Source organism: Arvicola amphibius, chromosome 8 (assembly GCF_903992535.2).
Source record: "Arvicola amphibius chromosome 8, mArvAmp1.2, whole genome shotgun sequence".
NCBI classification, from domain to species: Eukaryota; Metazoa; Chordata; class Mammalia; order Rodentia; family Cricetidae; genus Arvicola; species Arvicola amphibius.
In genome coordinates, this window is record NC_052054.1 from 62266856 (window position 1) to 62284281 (window position 17426).

Consider the following 17426-nt stretch of genomic DNA (forward strand, 5'->3'; position numbering starts at 1 on the left):
TCCCCTCCAACCATACCTCCCCTCCCTCCCTCTCAAGGCCAAGGAGCCATCAGGGTTCCCTACTCTATGCTAAGACCATCTGGTAGAATTCTGTATTGAAACCATCTTATCCAGGGCTTTTTTTGGTAGGGAGGTTTCTGATGACAGCTTCTAATTCCTCGTGATGTATAGGTCTATTTAATCTCTTCACCTGGTCTGGATTTAATTTTGGTATGTGGTACTTATCTAAAAAAGTGTCCATTTCTTTCACATTTTCCAATTTTGAGGCATATAAGCTTTTGTAGTAATATCTAATGATTCTCTGAATTTCCTCTATGTCTGTGGTTATGTCCTCCTTTTCATTTCTGATCTTGTTAATTTGCATGTTCTCTCTCTGCCGTGTGATTAGTTTAGTTAGGGGTTTGTCAGTATTGTTGATTTTCTTCAGGAACCAGCTTTTTGTTTCATTGATTCTTTGGATTGTTTTCTGTGTTTCTATTTTGTTGATTTCTGCCCTCAGTTTGATTATTTCCAGTCTTCTACTCCTCCTGGGTGAATCTGCTTCTTTTTTCTAGAGAGTTCAAATGTGTTGTTAAGTCTCTAATGTGTGCTTTCTTCATTTTCTTTATGTGGGCACTTAGTGCTATGAAGTTTGCTCTTAGCACTGCTTTCATAGTGTCCCATAGGTTTGGGTATAATGTGTCTTTATTTTCATTGAATTCAAGGAAGACTTTAATTTCTTTCGTTACTTCTTCCTTGACCCAGGGGTGGTTAGTAGTTGACTGTTCAGTTTCCATGAGTTTGTAGGCTTTCTGGGGTTAGAATTTTTGTGAATTCTAACTTTATTCTATGGTGATCTGATAGTACACAGGTGGTTACTACAATTTCTTTGTATCTATGGATGTTTGCTTTGTTACCAATTATGTGATTAATTTTTGAGAACGTTCCATGTGATGCTCAGAAGAAGGTATATTCTTTTCTGTTTGAGTTGAATGTTCTATAGATGTCTGTTAAGTCCATTTGGTTCATTGCATCTGATAGTTCTCTTATTTCCCTGTCAAGTTTCTGTCTGGTTGACCTGTCCATTTAAGAGTGGAGTGTTGAAATCTCCTACTATTATAGTGTGGGGTTTGATGTATTCTTTGAGTTCTAGTGATGTTTCTTTTACATATGTTGGTGCTTTTATATTAGGGGCATAGGTATTCAGGATAGAGAATTCTTCCTGATGAATTGTTCCTGTTATGAGTATAAAGTGTCCATCTCCATCTCTTCTGATTGATTGTAGTTTGAAATCAATTTTGTTAAATATTAGTATAGCCACACCCACTTGTTTCTTTGGACCATTTGACTGGAAAACCTTTTCCCAACACTTTACTCTGAGTAGATGTCTGTCTTTGAGTTTGAGGTGTGTTTCTTGTAAACAGCAGAATATTGAATCCTGATTTTGTATCCATTCTCTTAACCTGTGCCTTTTTATAGGTGAATTGAGTCCATTGATATTAAGTGATGTTAATGACCAGTGGTTGTTAACTCCAGTTATTTTTCTGGTGGTAGAGTTTGAGTGTTTCCCTTCCTTTGTTGTGCTGGTGTAGCGTTGTCAGATGCTTGTGTTATTATGGGTGTTGTTGGCTTCCTTGGTTTGTGGTTTTCCTTCTAGTATTTTCTGTAAGGCTGGGTTTGTGGCAACGTATTGTTTAAATCTGTTTTTGTCCTGGAATATCTTGTTTTCTGCATCGATGGTGAATGCAGGCTTTGCTGGGTATAGTAGACTGTGCTTGCATCCATGGTCTTTTAGTGTCCTCAGCACATCTATCTAAGACCTTCTGGCTTTTATGGTTTCCATTGAGAAGTCAGGTGTTAGTCTGATAGGTTTCCCTTTATATGTTCCTTGACCTTTTTCCTTTGCAGCTCTCAATATTTGTTCTTTATTCTGTATGTTTTGTGTTTTGATTATTATATGGCAAGGGGATGCTTTTTTTGATCCAGTCTATTTGGTGTTCTGTATGCTTCTTGTGCCTTCATACGAATATCCTTCTTCAGGTTGGGAAAGTTTTCTTCTATAATTTTGTTGAATATATTTTCTGGGCCTTTGAGCTGTAATTCTTTCCTTCTTCTACCCCTATTATTCTTAGGCTTGGTCTTTTTATTGTGTCCCAGATTTCCTGGATGTTTTGTGTTAAGAATTTGTTGGTTTTGTTTTGTTCCTTAATCAGTGAGTTTATTTCCTCTATAGTATCTTCAGTATCTGGAATTCTTTCTTCCATCTCTTGTATTCGGTTGGTAATACTTGTCTCTGTAGTTCCTGTTCATTTGCCCAGATTTTCCATATCCTGCCTTCCCTCAGTTCGTGTTTTCTTCATTACCTCCATTTCATTTTTCAAGTCTTGAACTGTTTCCCTTACCCATTTGATTTCTTTTTCTTGTTTTTCTTGGGAATCTTTGAGAGATTTATTCATTTCCTCTACCTTTTTGTTTGTCATGCCCATTCTTTTATGGCAGTTATTCACCTCCTGTTTAAGTTCTACTATTATTTTCATAATGTTCTGTTTAAAATTGATTTCTTCTATTGCTTCTGGAGTAGGGTCTTCAATTCTTCTTGTTTCAAGATCCCTGTATTCTTGTGATGTCATGTTGCCTTTCAGGTTGTTGGAGGCATTCTTGCATTGGTGCCTGCCCATCTCTTCTTTTAAATGGAGCCAGGAGAGTCTTGGTGTCTTTGTCCAGTCTTTGCTGTGACTGACTCTCTGGGTGGATCTCCTCAGTGCAGGATCAGGAACTTTCTGTCTGGATGGAATTCCTCAGCACAGACACAGGGTCTCCTGGTAGTCCAAGGAAACTGCAGACAAAAGTGCAAACATGGAGGCAGGGCAGGTCATGTGGAACTCAGAAGACCCTGCAGCAGAAGCTGAAGGTGCCCTGCACTCCTTTGCAGGGACCTTTCAGCCTGCCTGGCCGGCAGACACTCACCCCTCTGGGTGGATAGCCTTAGTGCAGGAGCAGGAACTGTTCCTGGATCAAGGACCTTGCAGACAATAGGGCAGGCTTGGGGAAGGCAGGGTCATGTGTAGCAAAGAAGCCCCTGCAGCAGGAGCTGGAGGGGCTATGCTCTCTTCTGGGACAGTCTGCCCTGGGATAGCACATACTCACCCTTCTGGATAAAACTCCTCAGCACTCTGGATATAATCTTTATAGCATACATATTACCTTCCTGGAGAGACATTTTATCAGTCAATCTGTCCTACCCCTTTGACAGAGTCCTATTAATATGCAACAGTGCAAATTCTCTCAAATAATGTTTCAGCACCCACTGTCATTGATTGGGTTTTATGTGCCAAATCAGCTGTTTCCTTCTCCAGGGTGCCAAATCTTCCTTTAAATAAATTGTTATCAGTCTATACCATTTCCAACAGCATCTCGGTTGACTGAGTTTTGTTAGTTAAATTGGTCATATCCTTCTTTAGATTTTTAACCTCTTTCCTGAGAAGTGTTGTTTCAGTCTTAAAAGACTGTACCATTTCCAAATTGCCTCATTATTAACACTATTGTTAAACCATATTTTTACAAAGAAATATTGAGTACAAAACTAATCCCTGGAAACAAAATTAGTGATGTAGAAGGGACATCATATTAGTCTTGTAAAAACTCTCACATGGTGTAAGTAAAGAGGCTATCAAAACCTTGGATGGTTAGAGTGTCTGACATATTGTCCTTTTAAATTAGCAGCTTATGATCTATAATTAGGATATTAAATCTTATCTGTGGTTTAATTAGCTAGATTAAGTGCAATAACTGTAACCTACCAGTAGGTGTCATGGACCACTTACAAAACTAACCCAGAGGGGCATAGTGGTGCATGTGAATTTACCTGTGGCCAGTCTGAAATCTGAGTTTAGAGGAAATGCTGAAAGATAAATTGCAGACTATGCTCTCTGTGGATGTTTCTAGAGCAATGGAATATGCAAGTGCAAATGAATAGTTAGAAAGAAGCAGACTAGCTGGCTCAGACCAGGGAAGCCCATGTCTCACCCAAATGTCTATGGTGGGCCCTGGCAGGAGGAAAACAGTAGGGTGCATGGGGACTTGAAGCCAATCCGAGGTGTGTAAAGAGAAAATATAAAGAATTGTGGCTGATCCATAACAAGAAAAGTCACAGTGTGATATTCTGTATTGAACTGCTGGCTCCATGCACAGGCCATGGCCTGCTGAAGGTGGGCTCATGCCAAGATGGGTGCACTCCGAGCTGTCAGCCGGGAGCAGAGCTGGGAAATGCTAAAACCAAACGTTGGGTGCCAATTGATGCCATAAAACAATCCCACACCAGTTCAGAATTAGGATCATAAAAGGGTTATTTATTTAAGGGGAAAAATTTACAGATCACCGTCCTAAACAATAGTTCTCTGAGTGCAAACAGGAACAGGGTCTAGCAGCTGAAAAAGGAGCCAGAATCAAGAGAGTGAGCGCATGGTTCCTGCTGCTTTTTAAACTATAAGAGACCGCACCCATGGCTGATATCTTAAAGGCTATTGGCTGAAGGAGCAGAAGGTACTCCCACAGCACACATAAGCTCCAATCCTCAAAAGAAATAAGTGGGTAGAAACTTAATTATTGAATAAGACTGCAGATTTTGGTTGTAAGATTTATGGTTACAGAGGGAAGGGCTCAGTGTAAAGGTTTATAAAGAACTTCATAGCCAGAGAATCTTTAGGGTCTTAGAGGATGGAAGTTAAGTTCTACCCTTGCTTGGATTTGGAGATTTTACAGATAATTATGAGCCACCATGTGGTTGCTGGGAATTGAACTCAGGACCTCCAGAAGAGCAACCAGTGCTCTTAACCTCTGAGCCATCTCTCCAGCCCGGATCTGGAGATTTTAAATCAGTGTCTTGATCAGGTAAATACTGTCTTCATCTTAAATATATACATATATAAATACTCAGTGTCTTTCTCTCAATATTATATGGGGCTGCTCCACTTTCAGAATATGATTGTTCTCACATCTTCAGATCAGTTCTACAGTCACTTCAGCTTACAGCTAAATCTTATGTCTTAAAGGAGATGTGATGCTACTCATCACTGTCTTCTGAGGAGGATGAGAGTTGGAGATCCTCATATAGGACACTCCTTGTGACATTAGAGCCAAGGATAAAAGAGTCCTTTAAATTAAGGTTGCTCTGAGAAACAGATTCAGTCTTCGTAGGAGATTTAGACATGGGCAACAATTTTGTCCCAAAGCCTGGCTGTTCTTTGTCTGTTTTCAAGCTAATAGGTATTTTGTGCTTGCCTGAATGTGTGTATTGGGAGACAGTTGTGTCTTCGGTAGGACTTGAATAAGAAGAGCAGTGCAGAGTCTGTCTGTGGACACTGGCCTTCAATGCTTGTTTGTTTGGGTTTATCTTGGGTGATTGTTGGACATAAAATCCATTTGTAGTGAGAGAAACTTGAGAAACCTGTGCAGTTTCCCACTCAGGTACTCGAGATGTCAGTGTGGGATTCAGACTAGAGCTGATTCGAGGTTTCTTTGGGTGATCCTGGGTCTCCTGAATATTGAATTGGGCAGGCCTCTTTCTTGGATTCTGGATTCTGCCTTTGGGCTTTTGGCAACTCTTTGGTCTCACAGATTGTACACTGGGCTGTGATTCCATACCAGGATGCTTCATACCTGTCTGGACTTTAGTGTCGTGGATCAAAAGAGGTGTTTTCGTGGAAGGTTGAAGAGCACCCTTCAAGGAAACAACAGACCCAGAGGATATTCTCTTGGAGCTGGGATCAGAATCCTGGCAGTTCCTCAAATTGGGCTTTGGAGTGTCTGAGAATCCCATATCATGTGATTGTACCGATGTATAAGTTCTCAGCTCTGATCCTTTGTTGTAAGAATACGAGGAGGTGGTTGCTCTCATATCAGGTGTCTTGACTGGTATGGGACCCATGGAGACAGGACCCAACGAAGTTTTCTTCTTGATTATGTGAAGTAATGGTCTGGTAGGTTTCTGTGGAGAAAAAATTTCAGATTACCTACCTTAAAGTCAAAGTTACCCACCTATGTAAAGAGCTGGCTAACTCAACTTATCTACATAGAAATTATGTGGCATACATAAGTAAGTTACACAAATGCATGGGAAGGATCATTGGGAAGTAAAATGAAGACCAGGGAGAGAATTGATGGGGAGAATATTTATTTAGGATACAGGCTATATAAGGGAACATGTAATAGTAATATTCAAGACAGTGTCTTAAGGACACTCATTATTGTGCAGTGGGTGATACAGAACTAAATGTAACAAGCAGGTCAGGATGAATGGATAGGGGAGAACAATGAACAAAAAACAAACATTCTTCCTAAACCCAGCTAAACGTTGGCCATATACAAACAAAAAGAGTTAGGGCACTAATTTATAATTCACAGGGACCAAAATAAAAAAAGTCCTTTAAATGTCCAAATATTTCTGGATAAGAAGATTGGTGAAAACACAATATCAACCTGGGACTCAGGACATAGCTAAGTGGATAAGAATACTTATTACATTAATTAGTTCCTGGATCCATCAAGTGACTCACACGGGTCTGTAATTTCAGGTTTTTAAATATAATATGTTGTTCTGACCTCTGACACTAGGTATATGCACACATACATATATAGCTACAGGCAAAACACTCATGCACAATAAATGAAATAAATCTAAAAATAAAGACACAACTTGATATTAGGGTGAGAGTTTTATCTAGAAGATGCCACTTTGAGTCTATTAATTAAGAAGGAAGTGCCATCAAGTTCTTTTGTTTAGATCAAATGAGCAAAGCACACACTTAGCTGTGCTCATTTTGGCTGACATATATCTCTTCATGGGGAGATTGGCAGATTCTGGAGAAAAATGAAAGATACCAGCCTGGTGGAGGATCATTCTGCATTAGGTGACACTTCACATTTACCCAGAAATCTTCTACAATGTTTGTTGGCCAAAACTAAAAATGGAACTACATATTCAAACAAAGCTATACAAAGCCACATATGGTGTTGCAAACCTGTGATCTCAGAATATGTAAGAGCAAAGGAGAATGTTATCAATTTCCAGACAATACTGAGTTACATGCTCTCTGGAAAACAAATAAAACCATGCTAGGAATGGCTTTATAGACCTACAATCTTAGTATGTGGGAGACTAGGCTAGAAGAATCATAGATGAAGGCCAACCTCAGCCAAAGAGCATAGGCTAAATAAGTCCCTGTTTCCAAAAAGCAAAAAATTATGAAGAGATGGAAGAAGTAAGTGTAAGTAAAGAAGAATAGGGAGCTGAGAATGGTAACAGAAAGGATAAAGATAAGGGAAAAGAAGGGAACATAAAAATCAGAGGGTATACGAAGACGAAAGGAAATGAAAGACAGAAATAACCGAGGGGAGGGAAACTAAAGGGAAGGAGAAAATTAGGTAAATACTGAAGGAAATGGGAAGAACAGGTAAGCAGAAGCTAACATAGAAGTGCAATAAGCTTGCCTAGGTTTTCCCATAATACCCACACAGGAATCCAACAGAGCAGCATAGATGGGAGTCACTACACAACTGGAAAGTAAGGGAGACTTACCCTCAAAAAGAAACAAGATTCCTTTGGTTCTTCTGAGCAACTCTTCTTTACAGAGCTTCTGGGAAATCTCTGTGACACAGTTTTCTTTGAAATCACTTCTTGCCTGCAGAGCGCATTACATTTAATGTTGGGATTAGCAGAACCTCTGTGTTCAAAATAGTAAAATCAATCACTATTTTGAAAAATTAATTCCAGCCTTTGTAAGGGGTGAGGAGGCATTGAAGCCACAGTGATATTTGCTGATCTGATCTAAGATCATGTTTACCTCAGAATCTGGCAACACACCTGAAACCTTCCACACACACAGGCATTAGAATTGCATGTGTCTTTATATTAAATTCAAACAGGGTATCCTGTAACTCAGGCTAGTCTCTAAATCACAAGACAATAGAGGAAGACCATGAGTTTCTCATCCACTGTTATCCACCTTCTCTCTGCTGGATTTCTAGGCTTGTACCAGCTTGCTGATATGGTTGTGGAGATAGAACCCACAAAAGTATACATGGTAGACAAGTACTCTAGTCACTGATCAAGACCCCAGCCTAGCACTGTATGAATTCATTTGACTCTGTTGCTGCTCTATGTGGGTGGCATCCCCAGCTCTCACTCTCCCTCTTCTTTGGTGATTCTTAACCATAAATGAGTTAAGTACATTGTTGTCTGTTGAAAATTCAGGCTTTTTTTTGGCTGTGTCCTGAGATAGCTATATACAATGTACTCAAGTTCCCATGCTCATGGATCATTCTGGATCACCCCATGCTTACCTTTGTTCTTCTTTCTTCTCTCTCTCAGTCATGTTAAACATTCCTGGAGTCTGGAACAACTGGGCATTCCTTGTTTTCAGATTCTCCTTCTCATTCTTTGAGCACAGAGGTTGGACAGGAAGGGCTTCTTGCCAACATTTCATGGGACACAGCCTGCTCCTTGCTTTGTGTCCAAAGGCTCCACAATTCCTGCATTTCACCTGTGTGGATATTGGAATGAATACAGAGTAAGTTCCAATCCCACATAAGTATCAAAGTCCCACAGAATCATTTTTAGGTGAGATTCAACCTATCCTGTAGGATAAAGCCTAAAGTCCATTATCTGCCAAGAAACACAGGATTCTACAATCATTCACCTGGCCCACTTTAAAGAGCACTACAGAGATAAAGGAATTTGTGTCTAAAGGATTACAGTGCATAAAGTAGTGTGACTCAAAACTTTGAACCCAGAACTCAGGATGATATGGGAGGAGGAACACCAGTACAAGAAAAACCTTGTCTATACAGATAGTTCCAAATAACCTTTTGAAAACTGTTGACATGTGTTCTAAAAGTAAAAAGTATAATGAAGGCTGAAGATACAGCTCAAGTGTAGATCACATGGATAAAATCCTCCAGTGTGAGAATGGTTTTATGGTAGAATGTAGCCCAGGAACACACCAGTAAATTCTAGGTTGTACCTAAGCAACACACATTGCTTAGCATGTATTTGCTAAATTCCATGCTAAGTCTGCAATGAGTGGATACCCAAATATATGTGATTCAGTAAACTGAAAATGGTGAATTGAGCAAATACCAGGCTGCTCATACCAGTGCATGTGTACAAGATGGTTCCTCAGATCCTCTCAGTGAACTGGTAATTTGACAGAAAAATTACTCAGATTAGATGGTCTTGTGTAAAAGAATGTGAGTTACAGAAACCTGGTCCCCATGGTTAAATCTACTTCCTAGAGTACACATAGAATCCCAGTTCTAAGAAGTTTCAGGTGTCCTGACCTTGGTGTTTTCCTCTTCTTTGGGGAGAGCTCTTGGACTCACTGCTTCAAAACATTTCTTCTTCTGTGTCTTGTCACCAGTGGGTCTCTGAGAAGGAGGTTGTGAGCAATGACTTGCCATCTGCTTCATGACATTTGGCTTCTTGACAACATTTGTCATTAATTGATTATTGCACTTCCTAGTAAGGAAAAAAGAAGTTTTGCTGACAGGCATTTTCTGTCCCCACCTTAGGAGGCAGAGGAGAGAAAGATGTGCTGACCAGAGTCACATACCAGTGGAAAACTCAGAGCTTATGTTCCATGCTTTTACCTTCTCCCTGGACCTCACGCCTAGAGAACTGGTAGCTTTCTGAGGAAACACCACCTGGCTTATCAAGACTGAAATGAGATGTGTAGGATTGACTAAAAGAACCCTGGCTTCTGAAAATTTCCAAGATTTCCCCAGCAACTTAATACTTTTATTTATTTCCTGCTTCATATTCTTTCTAATTTATTTTTATTTTTAGTTTTAAGAGCTTATTTTTTAATTTAATTTTAAGTGTTTTGACTCCCCCTGTGATTTTGCAACATGTTTTTGCCTATTGCCTAAGGAGACCAGAATCAGGTGTCTGATTCCCCTGGAAGAGGAATTACAAGTGCTTGTGAGACTCTATGAGTGTCGGTCAAGCGAACCCAGGCACTCTGCAAGATCTGCCTGTGCTTTTAACCACTTAATCATTTATCTAGACCCTGTTAATTTTTAGCCTAGGTTGCATTTAGGTCCAACTCACCTCTAATTTAGTTTGCAACCAAGAAGGACCTAAATCTATTTCCTTCTGATTCCTATAAACTAGGGTTAAAGCCATATACCACCATTTCAGCTTCTAGGTAGATATTGCTAAGATTATTTCTCAAATAAATAAAAATATAACAAAATTTTAACATTTTCAGCATATTTCCTGAAACTTATTTTCTGTTTAGTTTTATGTACAAAATCAATAATAGACTCTCACCAGGAATTGTAAACCTCTGATGTTTACCCAACAAATTCAGCTATACTTCCCAATTAGCAACTCATGTTCATATACCTATTTTAATAATGACTTGTTCACAAGCCCACTCCTGGCAAACCAAGCTGAGATGACTATGCAAGCTAATGGGCCATGAAAGTTCATGACATTTAATTCACAAATAAGTGCACATATGAAGATATGCCAGATGGTACAGATCTGTAATCTCATCTATTAGAGACTGTAACAATATAATTTCAAGGCCGAGGCCTTTCTTGACTGTAGAGAGAGATCAATTTAGTAAGAATCAGTCACAAAATTAAGTAAAGATAATTTTGGCCTGTGTCAGGATGTAGCTCAAGCTTAGAATATTTCCTAATACAAAAATGCCCTAGTTTAATCTATGATTTAAGAAAACAAAATCAATCATCAATAAGGCATATAAGGCAAAAAATATGGCCCACAGGTATACCCAAGTCAAGTCAGTTCCTACCTTTCTTTTTGGTCTCCTTGTTTTTGTGGGGGTGAATTTGGTTGGTATGCTGCAGGCTGACTCTTTTTATTAGAGACACAGCGGGCTGTTGGGTCCTCTCCAGGTAGTAGAGGGAATTTAAACAAAACCTCTACAGAGGCAATAACTACCCATTTTTCTTTCATCATATCAACCTGAGGACCAAAAAGAGAAAGTTACTTGGTATCACATGGTGGGGAATCAGCCTTTCATGGAAGAGATAAACAGATTCCCTGTTCCTCCTATCTTTTTTTTTTTTTTTGCTTTATGGAAAATTTATTGCAATATTCCAAAAGCACATCACTTTTTCTTTTCAACATCTTGTTCTGCAGCTTCCTTTGCCCTCTTTGCTCGGATGCCAAAGAGCCGGGCATTGGCCCGGGCCATACGAAGGCTGGCAAAAGCCTTGAAGTTCTTCTCTTCTTCTGTGATGATTCTTGCTTTCTCTTTTTTATAAACATTCCGGATGGGCATCATAGGTCCTGTTAGCTGAGTGGCCAATTTAAGTTCTTCAGCCGAACTATCTCCCTTCTTTGGAGCGGAAGGCTTTCTGGGGAAAAGGATGAGCTTGGAGCGGTATTCCTTCAGGCACTGCACGTTGGCCTGCAGGGACTCGGTGGACTTGTTTCGCCTCCTTGGGTCCACGGAGATGCCGATGGTGCGAGCCACTTTCTTATGGATACCAGCCACCCTGAGTTCCTCCAGGCTGAAGCCCCGGCCAGCTCGGACCTTGGTGTGGTAGCGCACTGTGGGGCACCTCATGATGGGTCTGATGGGCCCAGACGCGGGGCGCGGTACAATGCGGCGCGCTTTCGTCTGCAGGGCCTTGCGTCTGCGGATCTTGCGTGCCGGCTGGTTGAACCAAGTGTCCACTCACCGCTGCCAGTCCTTGTGGAAGTGGGGCTTCAAGATCATGCCATTCCGGCTGGGCGCCATGGCTGCCTCCCGTGCAGGGGAACGGCTATCTTAAGGATCATCAGTCTGAAATCCCTCCCACCACAGATGACTGGAACTTTGAAAGTAAATTTCACTTGATAAGAGAGAGTAAAAAGTGAGTTTTGAGGGAGTGGAAATGTTCCCTTTGAGGAACTGAGCACTGTTGCAGGTGCCTTGCCTCTTTTATCACCTAAATTTGTAGCTTATGTTTCAAGTGCTGTGTTCCCAAGAAAACAATTTATAAATACTTAGTGTCAATAATCCCCAGTCCATAGGATATGAAGTTGCTTCAAGTGGATCATACATTCCACTCCACCTCACTCCATGTACCTTTTCTTTACCCAGTGTCGCAGGTACTTACATCTCTCTGAGGGATGCCAAATTGCCTTAAGATCTTCTTGCCTTCTTCAATTGAGAGTGTGTTGGGATCCATCAGTGCTAGATCCTTCTAGGGATTCTGCTTCTCTCTAGAGGTTAGAAAACAAATTATATTGTGCTCTCCATCTCCCTGAAATTCTGTCAGTGGGAAACATCCAGCTAGCTCGATTCACTAGCTCATATGTTACTCATCCCTCCACGAAGACTGACTATGTTTCCTACATGACACTAATGCGAGTGAGAGATAGGAGATAAAACAGACAAAGTTTGTGCACTAGCCTCAGCACTGCTTGAGAACCTGAGATGCAGACAGCTTAACCACGGACCCTCAGATATTACCATATGACACTCTGAAAAGTTAACCATATTTTATTGGCTTAGAAGAAATTCAGTACGTACAGAGTCCCCAGTTTATTAGACTGAACCTATAATTTTTCGGCTAGATGCCTATGTCAAAACAAAATCAATCTAGAGAAATTTTTGAGTTTGGAATCTGCATTTTTTTGGTTGCATTTTTTTTTGGTTTTAATGAGTCTGTACACAATAGGCTCCGATATTTGAGCACTTGTCCCTTAGTGACTGATGTTATTTTAAAAGGTTGTGAGGGTTTGATCTTGCTAGAGGAAATAAACTTTTTTTCTTATAAACTTATACAAAAAATTTAGTCTTTGTGTTAACAAAGCTAGAGACCACTAACCAGAGTTTGCTCCACTTTTAAGCTGTCTACTGAAAATTTCTTTGGCATTTTATTTGTTCTTGTAGGAATTTACTAAGCTTCAAATTTTGAACAGGAAAATTTCCTACTGTCTTTCATGGTTGCAGGAAAGACCACTGTGAAACCCAGGACTCCTTGGCTACCGAGTGAAGAGACAGACTCAGGCTGAAAATGGTGCTCAAACACCAAACTTTATACTGCTCCACAATCCAAATACTTGCAGTGACTCAATACAATGCAACCATTTGTGCGTAATAAGAGTTTTAATTAATATTAATAATAAAGACAGAGAGTCAGATATTGGAGCAAATGCTGAAAGAGCAGAGAAGTAAAGAAGCTAGCTACTAGAGAGACCTTTTACCTTCTGAATTCGCAGACCAAAGAGGGGAAGAACACAGTTCCACAAATTCTCACGCTGAATGCAATGAGCTCCAGTCTCCTCCTGCCTTAAATACCCTCTCTCTGCCCAGCCATATCCCATCCTGACTCCACCCCCTTAATGTTGGGATTAAAGGCGTGTGACTCCCAAACACTGGGATTAAAGGTGTGAGCCAACACTTCCTGGCTCTGAGATTGAATTTGTAGATGGAAGTTTCTGTCCCACTGGGTCCTGCAACCATTCAGTCAAAAAGAAACACACGAGGCTTATATTAATTATAAACTGTCAGGTCTATTAGCTTAGGCTCATTATTTACTATAAACTGCCATTAAAAACTGCCTTAATTGGATGGCTGTGGCCAGGCTTCCTCAGGCCGGTTGCTGCTGCCCACAAGCAACCAGAGAGCAGAATTGACCCTGGGACTGCGGGCGCCCCGACTCTTCTCAGCACCAGCAGTGGGGGCAAGAGCACCATCAGCCACATCAGCAGCCCTGGGACTGTGACCCGACTGGGTAGTGTCACTCAGGTTACCTCCTTCAGCCATGCCTCCCCTGGTAACCGAGGAGGTTGCAACTTTAAGATGGAGCCAGATCCAGCAGAACCCCCCTTTGTGACAGTGGAAGCAGCTAATGACACAGAGCAGCCCCAGAGGGACGGAGCCCCCTGAGTGCCGAGGAGCTGATGGCCATTGAGGATGAAGGAGTCCTGGACAAGATGCTGGACCAGACTATGAACTTTGAGGAACGGAAGCTCATCCAGGCTGCACTCCGTGAGCTCCGACAGAAAGAGAGACCAGAGGGACAAGGAACGAGAACAGCGACTATGGGAGGCACGGGCCCGGCCAAAGGAGAGCGGAAACAATCTGGCTACAGAGACTATCACGAGGCATAGTCAGCAGGCAGCTGACGGCTCAGCTGTCAGCACAGTTACCAAAACTGAGTGGCTAGTCCACTCCAACAATGGCACACAGATGGCCCGCACCACCACTGTGGAGTCAAGTTTCGTGAGTCGCTTGGAGAATGGTAGCAGCAGCAGCAGCAGCACCACCACCACCACAGTCCAAACCAAGACCTTTTCTTCTTCCTCTTCCTCTTTCTCATCCAAAAAGATGGGCGGCATCTTCGACCGAGAGGACCAAGCCAGCCCACGTCCTGGCAACCTGGCTGCCCTAGAAAAGCGCCAGGCAGAGAAGAAGAAAGAGTTAACGAAGGTCCAGAATCTGCCCAGGACGTCAGCATTACAAGAACGCAAGGCCATGATTGAGAAACTGGAGAAAGAAGGCTCCGCAAGTCCTGGCATACCCCGTACCGCTGTACAGCGTTCTACCAGCTTCGGAGTCCCCAATGCCAATAGCGTCAAGCAGATGTTGCTGGACTGGTGCAGAGCCAAGACCCGTGGCTACGAGCATGTGGACATTCAGAACTTCTCCTCCAGCTGGAGTGACGGGATGGCCTTCGGTGCCCTGGTGCACAATTTCTTCCTCGAGGTTTTTTGACAATGGGCAGCTTAACCCACAAAACAGGCGCCAGAACTTTGAAATGGCCTTCTCATCTGCTGAGACTCATGCGGACTGCCCGCAGCTCCTGGATACAGAGGACATGGTGCGGCTTCGAGAGCCTGACTGGAAGTGCGTGTACACGTACATCCAGGAATTCTACCGCTGTCTGGTCCAGAAGGGGCTGGTAAAACCCAAAAAGTCCTAACCCCTGCCTAGGGCCCCACGGATGCTGGTGGTCTGTGTGCCCCTGGTGGAGGTGGAGGACATGATGATTATGGGCAAAAAGCCCGACCCCAAGTACGTCTTCACCTACGTGCAATCGCTGTACAACCACCTGCGGCGCCATGAGCTGCGTCTGCGTGGCAAGAATGTCTAGCCACTCTGCTCACACCCCCCCACCCACACGCCCCAGCACTGCTCCCGACCCCCTTCCCCCAGTGCGCCTGCCCACTGCTGCCCTGTTTGTCGGAACCCTCCTCCCTCTTGTACACACGCAGCGTTTTTGATAAATTATTGGTTTACAACGAAAAAAAAAAACTGCCTTAATTTAAGTGTTCTCTCCCCCCTCCCCCCCGTATCTGGTGAGCCAACTGAATGTGTTTGGGCATGATAGGGACTCTGTTGGCATGGATGGCACACAAATTGGTATCTTCAAACAACCTCACCAGGTAAGCTTCATTAGCCTCCTGAAGGGCACCAATGGCTGCATCCTAAAACCTCAAGTCAGTTTTGAAATCCTGGATAATCTCTCTTACCAAGCTCTGGAGAGGTCTCCCAAGTACTGGGATTAAAGGCTTGTGCCACCATCTCCCATATTTTTTCTCTTTTCAAAACAAGATCCTATCTATATCTTCCCTTTTTTCTTTTCAGAGTAGATTTAATAAGCCACACTTTTATCCTATTGTATCTATTTCCCCCCTTTTTTTCTTTCAAAACAAGAACCTTGAATCTAATCTTTGTTTAGTTTTTTTTCCCTGACCATTACCAATAATAACTTGTAGCCAACACATTAAACAAAGACAAACATTCACAATCCATTTTTTGGATTCAAACAATGTTGTGATTAATATAGTTTCTGTATGATTATTCAGGTCGGGGGTGTCAGGAAACGAAAGTGAAATTTCCATTTACATAAATCAATCTCTTGTAGCCCAGGTTGACCTTGAGCTCACAGAGATCCATTTCCTTCAGCCTCCTGAGTGCTGGGATTAAAGGTTTGTGCCAGTCTCCCTGGTCTTTATGGCTAACTAGTGGCTTAGCTCCAAATTCTGTTCTTCAGGTAAGCTTTATTTGTTAGATCACAAACAAAATGTCACCACAAGTGTGACTGAATTGAATCCATCTTAATCTGACCAAATAATTTGTTTTTTCACTGATTGCTTTATGTGTCTTTATTTTATTACATAGAGATGTATCTGAAACACCTATTATGTTTGCATTCCTAAAATTTAAAAGTATTTAGCACATAATATAAATACTCAGAAATTTAAATTTAAATTTAAATTTAAAATCGATTTTCCTCAGAGGAGTAGCCCAAGGTCATTCAAAACTATAAAGTTTTGAGATGCTATCAAACAAATCACTGATTCTATCGTATCGCTGATGAATACTAATTGCCTTCCACACAGTCTGAGTTATGGAATTGTTTTCTCATAGTTTTTTGTTTTATTGGTACAAGATTTCTCTGTGTAACAGAGAAACAGGTTGGAATTTTTCTTCTAGTACTTTCTGTATGGCTGGGTTTGTGGATATTAATTGTTTAAATCTGGTTTTGTCGTGAAATATCTTGTTTTCCCCATTGATGGTTATTAAAAGCTTTGCTGGGTATAGTAGTCTGGACTTGCATTTGTGGTCTCTTAGTGTCTGCAATACATGTGCCCAGGACCTTCTGGCTTTTATTATTTCCATCCAGAAGTTGGGTGCAATTATGATAGGTCTATCTTTATGTGTTACTTGACCATTTTCTTTTTCAGTTCTTAATATTCTTTATTTAGTCTATATATTTTGCCTTTTTATTATTATTTGGTGAGGGGATTTTTTTTGATCTAGTCTATTTGGTGTTCTGTATTTTTCTTGTACCATCATAGTGGTATCCTTCTTTAGGTTGCGAAATATTTCTTCTATGACTTTGCTGAATACATTTTCTGTACCTTTGAGCTGGTGTTCTTCTCTTTTTTCTATTGCTATTGTTCTTATGTTTGGTGTTGTCATGGTGTTCCAGATTTCCTGGATGTTTTTCATTAAGAATTTTTTGGATGTACTGCTTTCTTTGACCAATGAATGGATTTCCTCTATTGATGTGGAATTCTTTTCTGTATAGTGTGATTATCATTGATTAATAAAGAAACTATTTTTTGTATATAGTAGGGCAGAACAGACCTAGGTGGGGAAAACTAAACTGAATGCTTCAAGAAAGAAGGCAGAGTCAGGAGAAGCTGTGTAGCCTGCACAAGAGACATATGTGACGGAACCTTGCCATTAGGCCACTACCTTGTGATGATTTACAGATTAATGGAGATGGGTTAGTTTAGGATATAAGAGCAAGCTATAAATAAGCTTAAGCTATTGGTCAAACAGCATTGTAAATAATTCTGTTTGATTATTTCTGTTCTGGGCAGCAAGGAATGAACTATTAGCCTTCTGCCTACAAATTGACACTCAATGTGGGGCCCAAACCCATGATCCTGAGATTAAGAGTCTCATGCT

General features: G+C 41.3%; 2 protein-coding genes and 1 pseudogene across 2 annotated transcripts; 1 reads left to right on the forward strand and 2 right to left on the reverse strand.

Annotated features, from left to right (window-relative positions):
- Positions 1 to 5041: 5041 nt before the first annotated feature.
- Fam90a26 (family with sequence similarity 90 member A26) lies at positions 5042 to 10963 on the reverse strand. Its single transcript, XM_038340852.2, has 5 exons — positions 10797 to 10963; positions 9316 to 9493; positions 8320 to 8519; positions 7556 to 7658; positions 5042 to 5965 (listed from the first exon to the last, which is right to left on the reverse strand). The coding sequence occupies exons 1-5, from the start codon at positions 10961 to 10963 to the stop codon at positions 5042 to 5044; spliced, it is 1572 nt and encodes a 523-aa protein (XP_038196780.2).
- Positions 10964 to 11073: 110 nt separating this feature from the next.
- On the reverse strand, positions 11074 to 11750 carry LOC119820876 (annotated as a pseudogene).
- Positions 11751 to 13566: 1816 nt separating this feature from the next.
- On the forward strand, positions 13567 to 15096 carry LOC119821725 (smoothelin-like; the record flags this gene model as incomplete). Its single annotated transcript, XM_038340853.1, is given in 6 exon segments — positions 13567 to 13651; positions 13654 to 13863; positions 13866 to 14001; positions 14003 to 14711; positions 14713 to 14849; positions 14937 to 15096. Coding segments are annotated over 6 exon segments (1437 nt in total), but the record flags the coding sequence as incomplete, so codon positions are not given.
- Positions 15097 to 17426: the final 2330 nt, after the last annotated feature.

Excerpts from the sequence above, each read along its gene's own strand:
- Fam90a26 (XM_038340852.2), bottom strand. The coding sequence starts at position 10,963 with ATGATGAAAGAAAAATGGGTAGTTATTGCCTCTGTAGAGGTTTTGTTT. Across the intron at positions 9,494-10,796 it reads CAAGGAGACCAAAAAGAAAG|GAAGTGCAATAATCAATTAA; the intron begins GTAGGAACTGAC and ends TTTCCTTACTAG. Across the intron at positions 5,966-7,555 it reads AATCTTGTTTCTTTTTGAGG|AAACCTACCAGACCATTACT; the intron begins GTAAGTCTCCCT and ends TTTTCTCCACAG.